This window comes from Alligator mississippiensis, chromosome 5 (genome assembly GCF_030867095.1).
Source record: "Alligator mississippiensis isolate rAllMis1 chromosome 5, rAllMis1, whole genome shotgun sequence".
NCBI classification, from domain to species: Eukaryota; Metazoa; Chordata; order Crocodylia; family Alligatoridae; genus Alligator; species Alligator mississippiensis.
Genome location: NC_081828.1, coordinates 135,548,531 through 135,568,402, shown reverse-complemented (window position 1 = coordinate 135,568,402; position 19,872 = coordinate 135,548,531). Strand labels below are relative to the sequence as shown.

At 38.7% G+C, this 19,872-nt stretch overlaps 1 protein-coding gene across 4 annotated transcripts in view; it reads right to left on the bottom strand.

Moving 5' to 3' along the window:
* ULK4 (unc-51 like kinase 4) overlaps positions 1-19,872 on the bottom strand; it is a 468,513-nt gene that overhangs the window by 403,920 nt on the left and 44,721 nt on the right. For all 4 annotated transcript variants that reach the window (XM_059728765.1, XM_019483511.2, XM_019483510.2 and 1 more), the window contains exons 15-17: positions 17,617-17,798; positions 16,932-16,978; positions 15,525-15,603 (exon numbers count right to left, since the gene is read on the bottom strand). In XM_059728765.1, the coding sequence (XP_059584748.1) occupies positions 15,525-15,603; positions 16,932-16,978; positions 17,617-17,798 (308 nt within the window). The remainder of the gene's footprint in view (positions 1-15,524; positions 15,604-16,931; positions 16,979-17,616; positions 17,799-19,872) is intronic.

The following is a 19,872-nucleotide window of genomic DNA, read 5'->3' as shown; positions in this document are numbered from 1 at the left end:
GCAAGCCCAGCCATACCTTGTCATGCATCCAAAGGTGCATCTCAAGCCAGTCCAGAGAGGTGATACTCCCCCTCTACGTGACTTTGGTCAGGCCGCAGCTGGAGTACTGTGTCCAGTACTGGGCACCACACTTCAAAAGGGATGTGGCCAGCCTGGACAGGGTTCAGAGGAGGGCCACCCATTTGGTGAGAGGGCAGCAGGACAGGCCCTATGAGGAGAGACTGAAGGACCTGAACCTGTTCAGCCTCAGTAAGAGAAGGCTGAGGGGGGACCTGGTGGCTGCCTACAAGCTTATCAAGAGGGATCAACAGCAAATAGGAAGAGCCCTTTTCTCCCCAGCACCACCTGGGGTGACAAGGAACAATGGTCATAAGCTGATGGAGAATAGGTTTAGGTTGGAGATCAGAAGGCAATATTTTACAGTTAGGGTGGCCAAAATCTGGAACCAACTTCCCAGGGAAGTGGTCCCCGCCCCTACCTTGGGCATATTCAAGAGGAGGTTGGACGATCACCTGTCTGGGGTCTTGTGAACCCAGCATTCATTCCTGCCTGTGGCAGAGGGTCATGCTAGATGATCTGTTCAGGTCCCTCCTGCCCCTAGCTACTATGATATTATGAAACTATAAAGGTACACAATTGGAAGTGTCCTTATGCACAAAGCAAGACCATAGCAAAACTAAGAAATAGGGTAACTCGTAACACCTTAAATGCAAAGTATCAGAGACAGAAACAACTATCTGCTATTTTCTGAGCGCATCAAATACCATAAAGAATTAAGCAGAAAAAATATATGCACTTTGACACACCAGAAATGAAATTCATTAATATTCTATGCTGTTCTGAACAGAAATCTAGGAGTATCAATACTGTAGGATGTTGAAAATCACTTCAGATTCATATTGTGGCTTCATCCTCCAAATACCTTTATTAGGAAATTGATCTTAGACAGGGTTTTTCCATTTGTTGGATTTTTCAACTTCATTTGTTACAAGATTTACAAGGTTTTACAATCACATGTTCATAGATGCATAAAATTGGATGCTGGTAAACAAATGCTCATTTCTTAGACCCTTTGCTTCTAATAAATCAAATTCATGTTCTTGTGGGTTACAACATCTTAGTAGGCAGAAGCAAAGTTCCTAACTCAAGTCTCATTGATATTTGCTTCTGAATTGAAAAAGTTAAAAAAAAAAAAAAAAGTGACACAGGTCTCGTAAGCCAAGTGAAAAATATAAAAATATCTTATGAAATAATTTTGCAGACATGGCAGACTATGGGAGAAAACAGCTTGCTCTGTTCATTATTTTTCCCCATGTGAAAGATATTACCAGTGTCACACAGTTTTGTAAAAGTTGTAGTTCAGCTTTTTAAGTTTTTCAGCAGTTAAGTTTAGTTCTACCAAACAGTGATTGTGTACTGCACAAGTAGGGGTACTTCATTATTGGGCTATTAAATTGCCTGTAGGCAAGCTTAAGCTTCTCAAGTTAAATAATTTACATTTTAAAAAATTATAATTATAGAAAACAGAATTTCATTTAAGTTGCAATAATTTCTCATTTAATATATATAGCAACTTAAATGAAATTGTTTCCTATAATTATAATATTTTTTAATTTAAATTATTTTAACTTGAGAAGCTTAAGTTTGCCTACAGGCAACTTAATTATGGCTCTGTACTTTCTTTTGGGAGCTAAATTCCACAGCTATATACAGTAGAAGTTCTGTTATCCGGCATCTTAGAAGCCGGCATGCTCCACTAACTGGCATGCCGGCTTGTAAGATAAAGTAAAACCAGAAGTGCCCACCGTGGCACTTACTATATATATATATATATATTAGAAAGGTATATTTACATACAAAATTGATTTCATTTTAAAAACAAGAAACAACAATAAATGCTGTTTATTAATTTCAAATCAGTGACAATTGTCCAAACCCAGTAAATGCAATCAATTTACATATTTCCTCTTTTCTCTGTCACTTAGCACCACCATTTATTCTTCCTTCCCTGACTTAGATGAAAACTACGCAGAGACCATTACTAACTCTGCTATACCTAAGCCCAACATGGTCAGCCTTATCCAAACTTTGCACACCTTCTTCCATAACAATGCCAAACACACAGTTTTATCTGTCTACATGTGAAACAGCCAGTCCGAACCTCATCAGCCACTGTCACTGACTACTGCAACATTTATTCTACCCTTCCTGTCGCTGGTAGGTATTGCATGGCTTTGGGGACCTCTTCGTCAGCGCCCTTCCCCCCAGCGACGTCAGGGTGAAACTCTATTCCAGTGCCCCCTAGATGGTCTGTGCACAGCCCCTTTGCTCTCCTGCCACATCTTCGGTGTTACTGTTGGGGAGGCAGTTCCCTGTCGGGGGACCCAGAGGGGTCTCGACCCTGTGAGTGTCTTTGTGGAGCTCCAAACCTCCCCTTTACCTCACCCTTACCGTTGCCCTCAGCCTGGGTAGATGCTACTCCCCACAGGTCTTCCCACACTGCCCACCTTGATAGGGTCAAGTCCTCCTGGCTGTCAATCTTTAGGGGTCCATCCCTCGTCTCTGGGTCAGCTTCCCCTCTCCTAGGAAACTAAACCTGCCCCATCCGGGGTCACACTGTTACTGAAGACACTCAAGTGAAAATGACCGGCTTCTGCTCGTGGGCTCCTGGGTTTCCCTCTCTCTGGGCCCTCAGTTCCTTGGGGAAGACTCGTCTGTCCCCTTTATCTTAACAGCCGTGTACAGGCAACTGCCCTGTGTCCAGCCCTTGCCGGCTCTTCTGGCATCACCTCCCTGGGGCCTGGCTGACCTGTGGTCTCGTTGCTCTAGTCCCTCCAGTCAGCACCATCCATTTCCCCCTCCTGGGGGCTTGTGATTCCCTGTGCTCTGCCTGCTGTAAGGCTGTCTGGGGATGCCTGTGAGCCTGAGGAGCCATCCCCAGCCCTGGTATCTGAGCTCTTGGTCAGAGCCCCTCTGCTTCCTGGCAGCATCCCTTGAGGCTGCTGCCTCTCAATGGAGCTCCCTTACCCCCGTTGGCCCCCGAGGCTGCCCTCTGCTTCACCCGTCTGGGTCCTCCGGCGGATACCTGGCCCCTTCTCGTGGTGGCTGGAGCCAGATCTCCCAGCTAGCCTGCTGGAGCCACATCTCCCAGCTGGCATTCTGCTTCTCTCTCCACGGCGCCACCTCAGCGGATCCCCGGCTGCCTTTTGAGCAGCCCACGCTGCTTGGGAGCCATGCCCCCAGCTCTCCCTGATATGCAGGCTCAAGCAGCTGCGAAACTGCTGAGCTTGCTTTTGTGTCGGTGTCTGGGTCTCTCTCCAGCTGCTGCCTGTCTCTGTTCCTGGGGTAAGTATCAGGGTATGCTGATCAGGATCCGGGCCACATGACACTCCTGCCTCCCCTCTCACACTTCCGAAGATCCACCTCTCCTCCACTACATCCACTCAAAACCTTAATATTGCCACTTTCCAGAATTCTGATCCTATTCATGATTCTCTTCAAGCCCTTCTATAGGCTTCCCATTTTTCATTGCACACATTCAACATTCTTCTCTTAAGGTTATGTGATCTTCAAAATGTTGCCCGCTCCAACATCGATTTCCTGTTATTATCTCCTCCTCCATTCTTCTGTTGTCCACTTTGATTTCTGTTTGCCCATTTTTAACGTGGAACAAATCCATAGAAAGGCCACTTTACAGATGACAACTGAGACAACGAAGAGACGTTGTGGGATAGAATAAAAGTATGTGCACATGCACACATACCTCAAGGGGTGAGGTTGGGGGAAGGGACTCCAATCAATTCTATTTTCATCTTTCTCCCTTCAAGTACATAGATTACTTCTATGCCTGACAGGAATAATGAAAGCCAAGCTACAAAATGTCCATTAGTCCTGGCTTTAGGACAAAGTTTACGGTTACAATATTTTGGCCACCAATTTTTTGTTCAGGATTAGAAGGAAAAAAAAAATTAATGAATAAAGTTTTTTTGATGTTTTATTACCTGCAAAAAAAATGCAACAAAAAAAGGAAATTTCTAGTAATTAATTACTGTCTGTCAAATAACAGCTCGCTCCCACCCCTGCACCATGTTCTTCAACTAGTCAACATTTTCTCTATACATCATTAGTAATGAAGAGTCAGTTCCATAGTGTCCAGTCAAAGTATTTTAAATTTAATACATTAGCTAAACGTTTTATATTACCTGTCAAAACAGGATGGATTTAATATAGTTATAATAAAAAGACAAAATATAAGATTCATATCTGGACAGACAGCTATTAGCTGCATCTGCAACAAAATAATATGTGCATTTGACAGGTTATTCCTTGAAAAATTTTCTCCCCATTTCAGGATGTATCTAGAATTTTCACTGCTGTTTGTACTGTCCAGAAATTAATTGTGAAGTGTGTTCACAAACAAGAGCTATTTATACCTTACGGGGTAGGTGGCAGAGATTTACAATATTACTCCATTTTCAATCCATTAGTATGAGGTGTCTGTAAGCATTTGTGGGAATTAAAACACATTTCTAATGCTGCAGACCCTTACAGAGATAAAACTGTCTATGCCTCAAGCATAATAGAAATTACTTTAGAGCTCGGTGTCTTGTAAGTAGACACACATCACATGCTGGTAATGCCAAAACAACCTCACTTTCTTTGAGCAAGGTACTCATTTGGCTGCAAAACTAGGTTATATATAGGATTCCTACTAAAAAGAAAAGTAATCATCTTTGGAATGTTATTTATATAGAATATGAACGTACTGTTTTTTTTAAAAGTGCACATGAAAAGGAACAAATACTCCAAGATTAAAAGTGAAAACAAAATGGTGTCTCTTAACATCTTAAAATACTAACTAGTATAATGAAAAAGTAGTAATCTTTAAAGTAAAGCACTGTTTTTTCCCCCCACATCTGCAAGCAGTCAATAGGATAATATTGTAGAATATGACCAGACAAAGCACATATCAAAGAAACATGCTAAAGAATATGATAAATTCAGATATAATGTATTGTCCAGAATTAATGGAAAGATCAACACCTAGGGGTTTCACATCAGGAAGATCAAACACTAGGAACTTTCTGGGTTGGTCTGTCTTCCTGTTTGTGAGAGCATGACCTTCATAAATTATCTTCTATAAGCATCTTATGACTCTGATGCTCATATAAAATGTATGGAAACAGAACTTATTTTGTCCACCAAAAACTATTACTGCTACGTTACTACAACTACAGAGCTTTCTAATTTGTCTAGCTTTTCATCCCAAGCTATCTGACACAGTTTCTCTAGAAAATAACAGATGTCAGCTCTGCAATAAAGCAAAACAAAAAACCCCCACAAATCCACAAGCTATTAAAAACAAACAAACATCATCAATATATCAGATTGTTCTAGACACAGTAAATTTGTACATGTGCTAGAGATGTACAAATTCTTTAAACGTATAAAATTCCTTGTCTTCTAGTGGATTTCTGCTTCTCATTTACTTATTTATTTTTACATGCCATAACATGACTATCAATCATCAAAATGTAAGTGAAACCCTTTGCACCTGTAAAATATGAGAAAGACAAAATGGCTGTATGCAAAATTTTAACTGTTGAAGAATTTTCAAATTAGAAAATGCCTAATTTTCATTTTTTTTAAATTTGCCACATTTCAAATGGCATGAAAATGTAATTCTGCATAAAAAGGAATGTGTTTATGCAAGACATGAAAAAAAGATAGCAAAACACAAAACATTTAATTATATCACCACCATATAATGATACATTTATCTAACTCTTTCTGCCCCCAATGTACAACTGCAAAAAAACCCACTTCCTCTCCTTTGCTGCATTATTTTCCAGGAGAATAGGGGTAAAATGTGTAGCACTTTAACCAAAAAGAAAGTAAAGCATAAAATGACAAGACAGCTTCAAAAGGGAAATGATTAATTTATATATTTATTTTTTATTTGCTTTCTGCTGCTTACATTTCACAAACTGAAAAGCCACTAGATGACTTGGAAGGCCTTTTACAAGCCTATCATTTACAGTTCTATGGATTACAAAAATACCACTGAATTATTTTAGTGTTTTTCCTCCAAACTACTGGTTTCCAACACTACTACTTCCAGATATTAATCAAACAAAGAGCATAACCTACATTTTAAAATTTCATTTTGCAGATTATTTCTTGTGTGAGAAAAATAATACTATTTAATCAAAACAGAATTTTGCTGGGAAGTGGGCTTCTGGAGAGCTGTGGCAGAAAGGAAGTGGCAGGGGAGTAGGCATACCTAGGAGGAGAGAAAATTGCAGGGAGCAGGCAGTCACTTGGGATGGGGGGACGCAAGAGGCAGGGATCTGAGTGCCTGCTCCCCTACTGCTGCTTTCCCTGCCACAGCAGCAGGGGGACTAATTTAAGGTAACCCCCCAATAATTAGATTCCATATGTGGAAAATTATAAAAAAAAATATAGGGAGGGGAATGAGGGGGTGACTGATCCAACAAGAAGGGTATTTTGTTTGTACATTTTATCCTACTTCCTTTGCTTTAATTTGTTTAGTCTGTCTACATTATGGATTCTTAGGAAGGTACTTTTTCTCACTGTGTATTTGAAGGCCATGTAACAATATGGGGGTTTGGAGCCTTTATTCACTACAATACAAGTAACAAATAACAAGATTAAGTGACTGATCTTTATATTTTAGAACGTGTTTCCTTCAACACGCACAACTTCCATTAAGGTCAATGAGAGTCTGACACTACAATCCTCAGGCATATTAAAATCACCCACTTGTAAGGCGTAGTGTGAAACGATTAGGGAGGGAAGAATAGCATAGGCTTGAATGGGAGTTACTTGTAAAGGCTACAATGTAATAACTAGAAAGGAAGGATTAATCCTATTTAAATATAGGAAACTTATTTTCCTACCACAGAATTTAAGCAACTGTCAAAGTTTACAATAAAAAGAAAGAGAAAAAAAAAAGAGAGAAAGAACGAAAAAATAATTTGTATGAAAGACTTGGGACTGCTTAAATAAAGTGTTTAAAACATTATTCAAAATTATTAGACACTTACTTATAGTGATTAGAATATAAAAACTATTTCTATTGTGGAGTTATATCACTTCCTATTTAACTTTGCAATAAACCTAGGACTATATTTGATATATTTTTCTTCATTTGAGCAGGAATGTTCTCAGCATTCAAGTGGTGATGATCAAACTTTCAACCAGTTGAAGGCAGACCTTATTAGGATTCTGATTTTGTATTTTGTAGGACACACCTAATTACATTTCTCTAGATTGCACTAAGTGGCATGCTAATTTATTTTATAGCCATTTATCATTTAAAATAATTTAAAGAGTCAACATCTTAACCTTAAGCAAACAAAACAAACTGTTGTTTGTTAACTCTTTCTACAAACACCTATAATCTCAGAATTGCTTGAGAAAATACTTTTCAAATGAATTAAACACTAGTCTCTGTGCACATGTGGCTTTAGACAAGCATTTACCCACCATGTTAAAGACATGTTTTGAAATCCTGGACCCAAAGCCTTCATATGGACAACATCTCACCCAGAGCATTTAAGAGTCCTAAGGTAACAAAACTGTAAGAAAAGCTGTTTTAAATCATGTTTCTATTTCAGAGAGAAGCCCTAATTATTTGGGGATAACATCATCTCCTCATTTTATTTTCATGATCTTTCATGATTCCTAGGATTTTCTAATTGAAAATATGAATGGTTTGAAAGAAAAATGAAAATACAGAATGGTTTACATGGTTTCCCTGGAAATACCACAGCTTGTTCTGTGAAAATCTTACAAATATAGGCAGAGATACAAACTAGTTAGAATCAACAAAAATCCAAGATTACAGAAAACATATATGCTGAAAACTGTTCTACAAGGCATCAGGTAGGACATCAAATATACTTCTATCATTATAAGCAAGGAGGCAAAATCCTTTTAAAGTGTTCTTTGATGTGTGATGATGTGTTATTTCCATGCATAAGCAATTCAAATGCTCTAATTTTACATCTGAATTGCATTTCAGTTTCACTTCGCTTACATAGGAAAGAGAAGGTAACATTTTCTTTTATTTCTCCACCCCACAATGAGATTAACATTTTAGCACCCTACTTCCTCTCTACAAAAAAGTTTATCCTTCAGTCACCAATCAAAAACCAAGTACATCATATTTAAAGTAAATAACTTGCCTAGCCACAACATAATAAATATAATTAAAACAGGAGACCTAGACTTGAGGTTAGGCACAGGCCAACAATAAACCAATTGCAGTGATGCATTAGGTTTTGTTCAGATTACACTTGTATAATAAAAAATAACAATATAATTAAAATGAAGGAAAATCAGTAGTGGTTGTGACCTCATATTATATTATCAAAGTAACATTATCTACATCAAGAAAAACTAAAGGATTCTCAACCCGGATCAAACCTAAAGTTCACCTTTTCCATTATTTTGTTCTCAACAGTGACCATCACCAGATACTCTAAAGAAAAGGATAAAACATCTCAAAATAAGCAGATAAGGAATAATCACAGCCTCTCCTTCTCTCCCTCTGCCCCCCCATCTCTTCCTAACTCCTTGTTATAAGACCTGAAAGACAAGTTTTTATATACCTTTAGAAATTCTTTCTAACAAACTATTAAAGCTTTGTATAACTGGTTTCCATACAAGTAACCAAAGCCTCTTTGAATCTTGCTAATTTCCTGACTTCACTGACATAATAGGGCAATAAGTTTCATGGTCTAATTACATGTTGAATAAGAATTTCCTTTTGTCAGTTCTGAATTTCCCATGTTTCAATTTCATTGAACACTCCTTTCTTCTTGAGTTATGAGACCAGGGAGAGCCAACATTTCCGAATCAATCTTCTCCATACCATTCCTTATTTTATATTTCTTCTTCTTTCTAATGAAAACAAGCCCCACTCTTCTAAACCTACATAAAGCCCCTAATCGTTCTTAATGCCTTTCTCTGAACCACTTCTAAATCTGCAGTAGCCTCCTAAAAATAGGGTGACTACCAGCACTTCTCATAGTACTCCAGATAAGAAAGCACTATTATTTGAGTACTGTATCTTCTTATATCTTCTGTATATTTTCCAGTTCTTAGGCATCCAAAAATCATGGTGTACTTTTTTTACCCAGAGCTGCACTTTAAGTCAAGGATTTCAACTGAGCTTTGAGAAGTGATACTCAGACCCCTTTCCTAAGCTGATACTATTTAGAACACTGCAGAAATCCACAAATGCATTCAAGAACTATTAGAAAGAAAGATAAGGAAATTGTCAAAAATACACATGAACATTTTAATTGTTAAGATCAAGCCACCGCCAAAACTAAAGTATGGTATTATCCATATGCAGAAAGTATGATATTATCTAAAGGATCCTCACTGCAGACTGTTTCATTTTCTTTCCCAAGAACTGTATTACCATCTGGGCTATTAACTTAAGAACACACAATTAAGAAAAAAAATAATCTTAATTGTGCAGGTCACATAGGGTTAAAATCCTAAAAATTAAAATGTGGATTGCAAAACCAGGAAGATATTGATTTTGAGTACAACTGAAACAATTAAGAAAACAAAAATGTTTATGGTCAGAAAAATCAATTCTGAGCTCTGCACCCACTCTGAGTATCTGGGTTGAGCATTGATTAAATGCTTGTAGTAGGAAACATAAAAACGAAGGCAAAGGATTTCTGAGGGTGATACCTCTTCCTAGACTAGCTACACAGTTGGGATAAATTTAAACAAAACTTTCAGATGCAAGACACCCTTCCTCATGTCACATATATGTGCATAGGTGTAGTATATGACTGCAGACTTTCTACACAGAGTGTTTTGGCCAGTCTTCATGTGTCCTATCTCTTTGAGGTAGGGGGAAAAATACTCTAATATAAGGATATGCATAAAATGTCCTTATACTCCGAGATATGGATATACCCTGTCCCTATATGTTGTGAATAAGGAGTGCAGTCTGAGTACAAGAGTATATAATGGAAGGCATAGCTCTTGACATAAAACCTAAAGATTTTTGGAAATCTTTTGGTAAAAGTCACATCAAGAAAAGCAAATTCATTGAAACCATAACTTTTTGTGGGACTATATGAGTTTGAAAAATCTTTGGCCAGGACAGATTTCTCAGCTCTAGGATGGAATACCTAGAGAGACATAATAACAGAGAGATAAAATGCACAAGCTTAAAAGATTCAATAATTTGATGTCCCAGACAATCTTCTAGGATTTCAATTTCAATTTCCCTGCTTTGCAAGATTAAGATTAGAAACTTGTATAAAAAATTTAAATATTCACTGGGTGAATGCAGTACAGTAGTTAGGGCACTCACTGGAGGTAGCAGAGACACCCATTTTCAAGTCTGTGCTCAAATTAACACTTACTTACAATGTGGACTAGCTCCAACAAGACAGACAGAAAGACTATTACATAATAGCAAAGAGCCTGGCAGCTTTAAGGCACACATCTACAATTTGAGAGGACCGCAGAGCAACGGACTCAAATGTGTATCCCCTATATCCCAAATGATTGGGCTAACCACCAGACTAATAGATATGCTAGGTGGGTGGACATGGACACATCATTCCCTCACTTTTTTCCAAAACCTTCAAAACATTTTTGGTTTCATGTAACTGAAGAACAGTTAATATTATCAAAATCTCAAAGTTTCCTGGGATGGAAAACCACTTCCCACCCAGCTCTAAGGAAGCCTCACATCAGTTTCTCTGCATCATTATAAATCTGTGGCGTTAGACAGAAAAAACTGTTTTTCCTTTAATGCATATTATCCTTCCTTCTCCAGACCAGATTCATATTTTTACCTGGTGTTTAACAAAGCCAAGGGCACTATTACATTTTCAAAAACTTATGAAAGGAGAAGGTTCACAAAAGGACTTAGGACTATGAAATATACTTCAAATGCTGAAGGAAGAATTCAATTAAATATATACTCTTCTTCAATACCTCTCTAGATTTTAGTGTTGTAGTTATACTAACAGAAATAGAAGATCACACCTTCATCATCACCAAAATAGGCAACTGATAAAGAAATAAGCAAAAAAAGACACTGGATCATCGCCTTCATAAAAGATGCATCAACTTACATCGGACTTATCAAGGAAACACGTGACTACCCCAGCTATGCAGTTTTAGTGAGAAAGGTATAGCAATTTGTTTCATGACAGAAATGAAATGAATTTAAGGTACTCCACGACAACAGTGTCAACTGAAATCAGTGCTTTTTATGATGGTAACATTTTGCTTAGATGAAATAATTAATCAAAATAAATACTAAAAAATGTACCTCATGCTGTAATTCCTGAATGAAGTGCCTAACAATTTTGATGCTGTACTCCATGGGTGTTTGGTAGGCCTGTGTGAAGTGGCCAGTATTCGATTCAGGTTCAGCCAATTCGGGGGACAGCAATTCAATTTGGTGATTTGGATCACTGTCCCAAATCAATTCTTTGGGACAGGAGACAAATCGAGCCTTTCTGGACTTCAGGAAGGCCTTCGACAGTCTCTCACCCCATTCTCAGTAAGAAACTAGGAGACAGTGGTGTTGATGCCTACACGGTCAGATGGGTCACTAACTGGCTGGAGGGCCGCACCCAGAGGGTGGTGGTGGACGGGTTGTATTCGAACTGGAGGGATGTGGGCAGTGGGGTTCCCCAGGGCTCAGTCCTCAGGCCCGCACTATTCAACATCTTCATCAGTGACTTGGGCGAGGGGGTAGAAAGCACCCTGTTCAAATTCACAGATGACCCTAAGATGTGGGGTGAAGTGGGTACGCTAGTAGGAAGAAACAGGCTGCAAGCGGATCTAGACAGGTTACAGGGGTGGGCCGATGAGAACAGGATGGGGTTCAACACTTACAAGTGCAGGGTAATGCACCTGGGGAGGAAGAACCAGCAGCACACCTACAGGCTGGGGAACTCCCTTCTTGCCAGTGTCGAGACAGAAAAGGATCTTGGAGTCATTATTGATGCCACAATGAACATGGGCCAACGAAGTGGGGACACAGTCAGGAAGGCCAACCATACCTTGTCGTGCATCCACAGATGCATCTCAAGCAGGTCCAAGGAGGTGATCCTCCCCCTCTATGCGACACTGGTCAGGCCGCAGCTGGAGTACTGCGTCCAGTTCTGGGTGCCGCACTTCAGGAGGGATGTGGCCAATATGGAGAGGGTCCAAAGGAGGGCCACCCGCATGATCAGGGGTCAGCAGGGCAGGCCCTACGAGGAGAGGTTGAGGGACCTGAACCTGTGCAGCCTCCAAAAGAGAAGGCTGAGAGGGGATCTAGTGCACCCCCGGGCAACCATTGGGGGGGGGGCACGTTTCCTCTGGATCTGTGCGTGGAGTGAGGGCAGGCTGCTGCTGTAGGCTTGCACCGGTCACCAAACTTCCTTGCTACAGCACTGTAGAAATTTCTTCCCCTTAGAACTAGCCCCGAAAATTAAAAGAAAAATAATCGGAATTGAAAGTAAAAATCACAAGAAAAAAACAACTTGAAAAACTTTAAAAGCTTAGAAAAATAACATGAAAGAGTCATGAAGATGGATGGATGCTCTGGGTTGGCAAATGAAAATTCCTTGAAAGGGCTCACAAACTAGAACAAAATTGGGCTGTACAGCCACAAGAACTGTATACCTTTACTGTGACTGGACAAATCCACATAAACATGTCTTCAACTGCAATCAAAGAATTTCACTTTGAAATTAAAATATGTAAGAAACCAATTTACTTGTTTTGTTACAATCACTAAAGTGGGTTAAAGTAATGAGAAGTGCAATGACAGTGGTGAAACGTATAAGAACATTCATTAACTACAAATATGAATATTTCTCAAATATTAGACTGTATCAAGGCAGTGAAGACTTCAGTGTAAAATAGTGTTTCCTGAGGAATTTGCCTAGTCTATTTCAATTTAAGATTTAAATTGAACAAGAATGTACATTTTGCTTATAGTTTATTTTTGTATTTGAGTGACATCTAGTGGATATTTGTACAACAAGCTGCTCTTTCCAGGTGTAAATGCTAAACTTTGCAAACTTTTATCAAAAGAGTGGGTACTGAATTTCTCACACAACAGGCAGCAAAAAGGTTTCCTGATTTTCCTATTATCTCAATGTATATAAGCTTATTCATGTGAACTATACCATAGACAGTAGCTTTCTAGCCATAGAACATACGCGGCAGCACACAACACTAAAAAAATATTCATCATACCATTACACCTGGGCATAAGTCTAGTCCTAAAGCCTCTGTCCATTCAGACCACGATCTTCCTCTTGTTCAAAACCAGTGAAAAACTTCATAGACTATTTTTTTCCTAAGACTGTCAAAGAATCCTAATCAGGATCACTGGTACTAAGGGTTTGTGACTTACCTACCGGGAACTGACCTGAAACCTGTCATGTCATATCAGCTGTTGTTTAAGCCCCAAAGTTCTTGTGGTTGAGGACAGCACCGTTTCTGACAACTCAGTATGCAAGTTGGTATGTCAGGGCAGTGGCCACAGAGACCAAACTGGAGCATGCACTGGATTATAAAATGCAATTTAAGACCTAATGCAAATTTGAAGAGCTTTTTAATATATTTAAAGAAACAAAACAAATCTCTCTCAAAATTATGCCTCCTACTTTAAATAGTGCCATACAAGTCATGTGAGTTTGCTGTGGCATAACTGAAGTGTTATGAAACATACATTCAGCTCAAAGTATCTGAACTAAACCAATTACATCATTAACAAAAAAATAAATATTACGATTCATGAAATTTATATTTTCTAAAGCAGCAATCAGCAAACTTTTAAGGCTGTGGCCTGGATTGACCCAGTTTGGGTCAGAGGCAGACAGATCAGTGGGTGCTAGGATCCAGCCACCGCTACCACCAATCCTCAGTGGTATGGGGAAAGTGACTACCGATGAAATCTCCCAGCCACTGAATCCCACCGAAACTCTACCTCTGCAAGCCAGATCTGGCCCATGAGCCATAAATTGTCAACCCCAACTCTAAAGTCATACGTATATTGTATATATTTCCAGGTCTTAAATTGTCCCATGTAAACCAGTTCATGCTCCAGTTTGGGCTCTGTGGCCGCTGTCCTGACATACCAACTTGCATATTGATGTGCAGTGCTATCTCCAACCAGAAAAACTTACAGGGTTTAAACAGTCACTGGTATATTTGATACCTCTTTCCATATAGATACTGAACCACTGATGACAACTCATTGAATATATATAGTAGGTTTACTGGGAAAATAAATGCCTACATCAGTATTCATCTCCAGCTTGTATCTATAACATTGCTCAGAAGATGCTTACTATTGTTTCTTAATGATATTTTTTCAAAGTAAACTTTCCCCAAAAAGAATTTTATTTTCAGGCTTCTACAGAAAAAGTCCAGTCCAAACATTGTAGTGCCCTGGAAGAGAGAGAGAGAGAGACAGACAGAGAAAGAAAGAGAGAGAGGGAGTGTGTGTGTCATATTTTTACAGATTACAGGGTGCCAACAAGCAGCAGCAGATTCGAATCTTTGTGGCCTAATATGCACATAGCAATATTTGATGTCAGAAGGCAAGACAGATACAAACCTTTATAGATTAACTAAATATGTGATGCAATGAACTTGGGTTCACAATTTTTATGCTCTCTCATATATATTTTATTTAGTAAGTCTCTATAAACGTGCCTATCTACCCTGCCTTCTAAATGACTTCAGACTAACCTAGCTGACAACCTCTCTCTGCTCATGAATGTTTTGATGGCCACATGTGCTTAGAGAATACCATCACTCAATGTAAGTTTCACAGCCAGATACCACAAAGTGCAAAAGTTGCAGGTATAAGTACCACAAGGAAAAGGGAAAAAAAAGAAATGTACATGTTTAAATAATCTTCGGAGTCGAACTAGCTAACCACCAGCATGTAACAATTTTTAAATGGTTGGCAACAATTTAAATAGTGTGGAATAAAAATTTTTGTCCTCTATAGGAAATGATTTCCCTTTCAGTGTAAAACATTCTGGGACTCGTAGTAATGAAGTGCAAATTAGTCACATTCCTAGCTTTATCCAAGCTTAGTTGTGAGATTTATTTTATTAAGAGTAACACGTATCTTAGAAAATAATTGAGTATGAAGAAACCTAACTGTTACATTTTACAAAACCTCAATAAAATAGAATCATTATAGCCTAATGAAAAACAAAATGTAAAGTACAGCATGTAAAACTGAGTTTGTGAAAAAAAACAAGCTGAAAATATTATTGCTCTGCCAAAGTTTACTTAAAAATCTGTACAACTATTTTTGTGTATATAGCATCACGGATATGTAGTTTTAGATAACAGAATGTTGTACACCCATTTTCAAACATGGAGAAAAAATAAAGCAGAGTTTAATAAAAAGGTGTAAAAATGTTTGAGTTTTCTAATAAAAACATCAATATTCTTAACTCTACCAATTTAAATAAGGAAAAGAAAGTTACCTCCAAAACAGGTACATTTTCTTTTAGTTCAGTTGTATGCGATGCCAGTAAGCCAATCACTCTGGCTACTTTAGTACGTCTATGAATTAAACACATTTGTTACTGAAATGAAAAACACACTACATTTAAAACATAAGAAAAACATAGTTGTTGTGACTAGTTATTTATAATGGTATATTATACACAGATTGTTAAGTACAGGCATTTTTCAAGCACAATTTTACAAATTAAGTAATCGTAAAAGCCCAGTTTGTTCTTAGATACTACACATTGGGCACATCTACATGTCACCATATGGGAGTACACCTTTTGGAAATACTAAAGCATGGTGCAGTATAGGTGGTTACTGCATCGTGTGCATGATGCACAAGTGAATTTCACTGCTCCACTACCGACGCGCTATAGCCGGGGAGCGTACCGCCACGGAGACATAGCTGGCAATCACATATAGGCACACATGATGGCCACGTCACAACAGCATGACATACAGCAATGTAGGGCAACGTGTAGACGCACCATTTTCCCCTTTACAATAGTATGTTACTTCAGCAATTCTAACTGAATTATGATGTAAGCAATTACCGGTCTATAAAAAAGCATAGACTTCCCTTTGTTTACTATAAAGTGGATTTAGAAATAATATTCATGCTAATCCCATTTGTTGTTCATATTCATTCACATAATTTAAAATACAAAAGACTATCATGGGTCATTTTACATATTTCATCTTAGTTGTCAAAACAGATTCCATTTCCAGAAAAACATGAATGGGACAAATTAAATATTAGACACCTTATTTTAAAGGACATTTAAAAACTTACTTTAAATGCTGTAAAGGATTTAAAAAAACCTTAATACAAAACAACCAGTAGAGGGCATTATTGCATCATAATACTTCTGACCACTAAAGTAAATAAAGTTTCTATCATTATGAATATTATGAAGGGGTTGGATTAAGTCAAAGCCATATCAAAGTTTAAATGATATTCCCAATTATTTATTTCCTCTACTTCTAAATTACATATTTTAAGTAAAAAAGAGACGTATTCATGATCACAAATTCATTTTAACAGTGCACACATTTGTAAAAAATGGACAGCGTGGTTATGCAATTCGCTTCTTTTGTCAACATTGCAGTAGATTTAATCAGTCAACTCCTGGATTATATTTTTTTATTTATAGTATAAGTAAAATCCTCAATGGCCATTTAAAATTGGTAGTGGCTAGAACATATCAGATCTTACTACACTTATGATGCTGAAAATAAACAATTCATTACACGTGCCACTATACTGTGCGTCATCAGGAAAGGCTGGCAGGGTATGAAATTAAAGGACGTCATCTAACATATTCAATGACGATCAGTATTTCAACAGATCCTTTTGAAATGAGTTACTTGTTACTTACATATCCCAATTGGCAGCTGCCCTCATCTGCTGAATTAACACTGGAAACTAGAATTAAAAACATACAATCCATTGTGAACCAAACTTCCCTGATGCTATGAGAATCAACATAATGGTGGACAGTATTCAAAGTTTTACGGTTACTTGTTAATTGAATATTGAATAAATCTATGTATTCTATGACCTAATAGGGGCCTCTGTCTCTAAACTGCATGTTCTTATTTTGTCAAACCTTTGGCTGGACCATATTCTGCCCTCAGTGTTACCACTATAAACTTGGTATCATCAGCTGAGGGAAATTTAACTTAGGCCAAAGTACAGAAAGTACAGCCATTTTGATCTCCCCAAATTATAACATCTTTAATATTTCATGGTCTTATTAAGCTTGGAAACACTTCACAATTAACTCTTTATTAATATAGCAAATGATTATAAACATATTTATCTAGTCTAAAAGATGTAATGCCCCCCCAGCTCCTTAAAATTTTTATTTGGCATGAAATTTAGTAGCATAAAATATAACAGGCGTAATTCATTATTTTGTCCTTAATTCATTGTACTGTATTTGTCATTACATTAACAGTTTCTTAAAATAGAAATAAAGGGAAGCATTGCTAAAGACAGCTGAGTTGTTGCAATGGTTGGCATGTGAACCATGCTGACTCTCCCAGAACTTCATTACTTACCAGCTGTGAGCAGATTAGTCTAGTTGCCACTTCTTTGTGGCCAGCCACAGTGCACAGGTAGCAAAGCAAATTCAGTTTAGCTCGTGCTGCCCCAGTGTTCTTTTCAGTGCAGTCGATCAATGAACAAATTTGTTGCAAAAAGTCATTCCAATCCGTTTCTTTCAGAGACAATAGCTTCTCAGCTGTTTAAAAAAATATGAGCAGCTGTTTAAAAGATCATGACTTGCAATCTTTGATTTCATTTTATGTACTAAATATGTCAACGTGAATCAAAGCAGTTTCAAATCTTCTGGATGCAATCACAATTTTAATGTTTAAAACTGGGAGGGACCATGACGCAACCAAAATTTGGTAGCAGGGGAGCAGTTAATGCTGTCATTACTCATGGTTCTGCCAAATTTTCAGATCTATGAGGAGCCCCACAGGGCAGATAAGGCAGCCCCATGTGCCAGGTCTGGCCCTGTATGCCAGATTTTGCTTGCAGACTGGTTCCATGCCACTCATTTGGCTCACAGGGCCCAATGAGCTGTGCACCACTAGTTTAAAATATTAAGAAAGTGATATTTAGAAAACAGCTGCTGAGCTATAAGTTACTCTTCAATTTAACACCTGGGCTCTGCCCAGAGCATGGAACTTTAGGTTATTTATTTTAATTTGGTCCTTTTAGTATCTACCCTTTAAGGACCCAGATCTGAAAATGTTAGTCCATGAATTTCTCTCACAAAGAATTTGCTGAACTTTTGTTTGGGGACAAAAGCAATGACAAAACTCCTTCAGCAAAATCACTGTCCAACAAATTTTACAGAATAAAGAAAAGGATCTTACATTATTTTTCACTCACTCCTCCTGCTTACACACCCAAGGAACAAAAATTACTAAGCAGAAACACTATCTGAGTTCTAAAAAAGAAAATATTTTCGGCTAAAGTACAGAGTCATTCCTCAAAACACAATAAAGCCCAACAATACCTCCCAAAATAAACGAGATGGAAGTGATCCAAAGAAGATATGTTACGCTCCCAACAACAATCAGCCTTTTGTTTTAATAAAATTACAACTTCAGCAAGCATTAAAAAACAACTTGATGCTGGGCATTAGAAACATTTCATAATTGAAGGTGGAATCAGCAGGACTGGGATGGGTGAAAGATTCACAGAAATTTAGGGCTGGAAGGGACTTTGTGAGATCATCAGGTCCAGCCCCCTTGCTCTGGACAGAAAAGATGTTGGGGTTAAATAACCCCAGCAAGATGTGTGTCCAGTCTCCTTCTGAAGATCTCCAAGGTAGGTGCCTGCACCACCACTGCTGGGAGTCTATTCCAGAGTCTGGTCACACGAACCGTAAAGAAGCTTTTCCTTATATCCAGTCTGAAACCTCCTTCTAGGAGTTTATGACCGTTGCTCCTGGTTTTCCCCTGGGACACTTTGGTGAATAGCTGTTCACCTAGCCTCTGATGCTCTCCCCTGATATATTTGTAAGCTGCCACCAAATCCCCCTAAAGTTCTCTCTTTCCTAGGCTGAACAGTCCCATATCTGTCTGTTCTTCATACGGCTTGTTCTTCAGGCCTTCATAATCATACGAGTGGCTTTTCTCTGGACTCTCTCAAGCTTATCCACATCCTTCTTGAAGTGTGGTGTCCAGAACTGGATACAGTACTCCAGCTGTGGCCTCACCAATGCTGAATAGCGTGGGAGAATAACTTCCTTAGGTTAGCTTGACATGCATCAGTCGACACGTCAGCGTATCATTTGCTCTGCTAACCGTAGCATCACCCTGGTGGCTCATATTCATTTTGTGGTCAATTATGACCCGCAGGTCCCTTTCAGACGTGATGCTAGGTAGCGTGGCACCACCAAGCCTGTAAGTTTGTTGCAGATTTTTCCTCCCCATATGGAGCACTTTACACTTTTCAGTGTTGAACAGCACCTGGTTCTGGTCTGCCCACCTAACTAATCTCTCTAGGTCTGCCTAGATCACCAGCCTACCCTGAGGTGTGCCCGCACTTAGTGTCATCGGCAAACTTTGCCAGTGTGCATAGCAGCTCCACGTCCAGATCCATTAATGAAGATGTTGAAAAGCACTCGTCCAAGTACCAAATCCTGAGGGACCCCACTAGCTACCTTCCGCCAGGTCAACACAGATCCATCTATTAGTACTGTCTGGGTCTGACACCACAGCCAGTTTCCCACCCTTCTGACTGTTGAATTGTTGAGCCCATAGACCTCTAGTTTTACCTTGCGAGCCTCATGGGACACC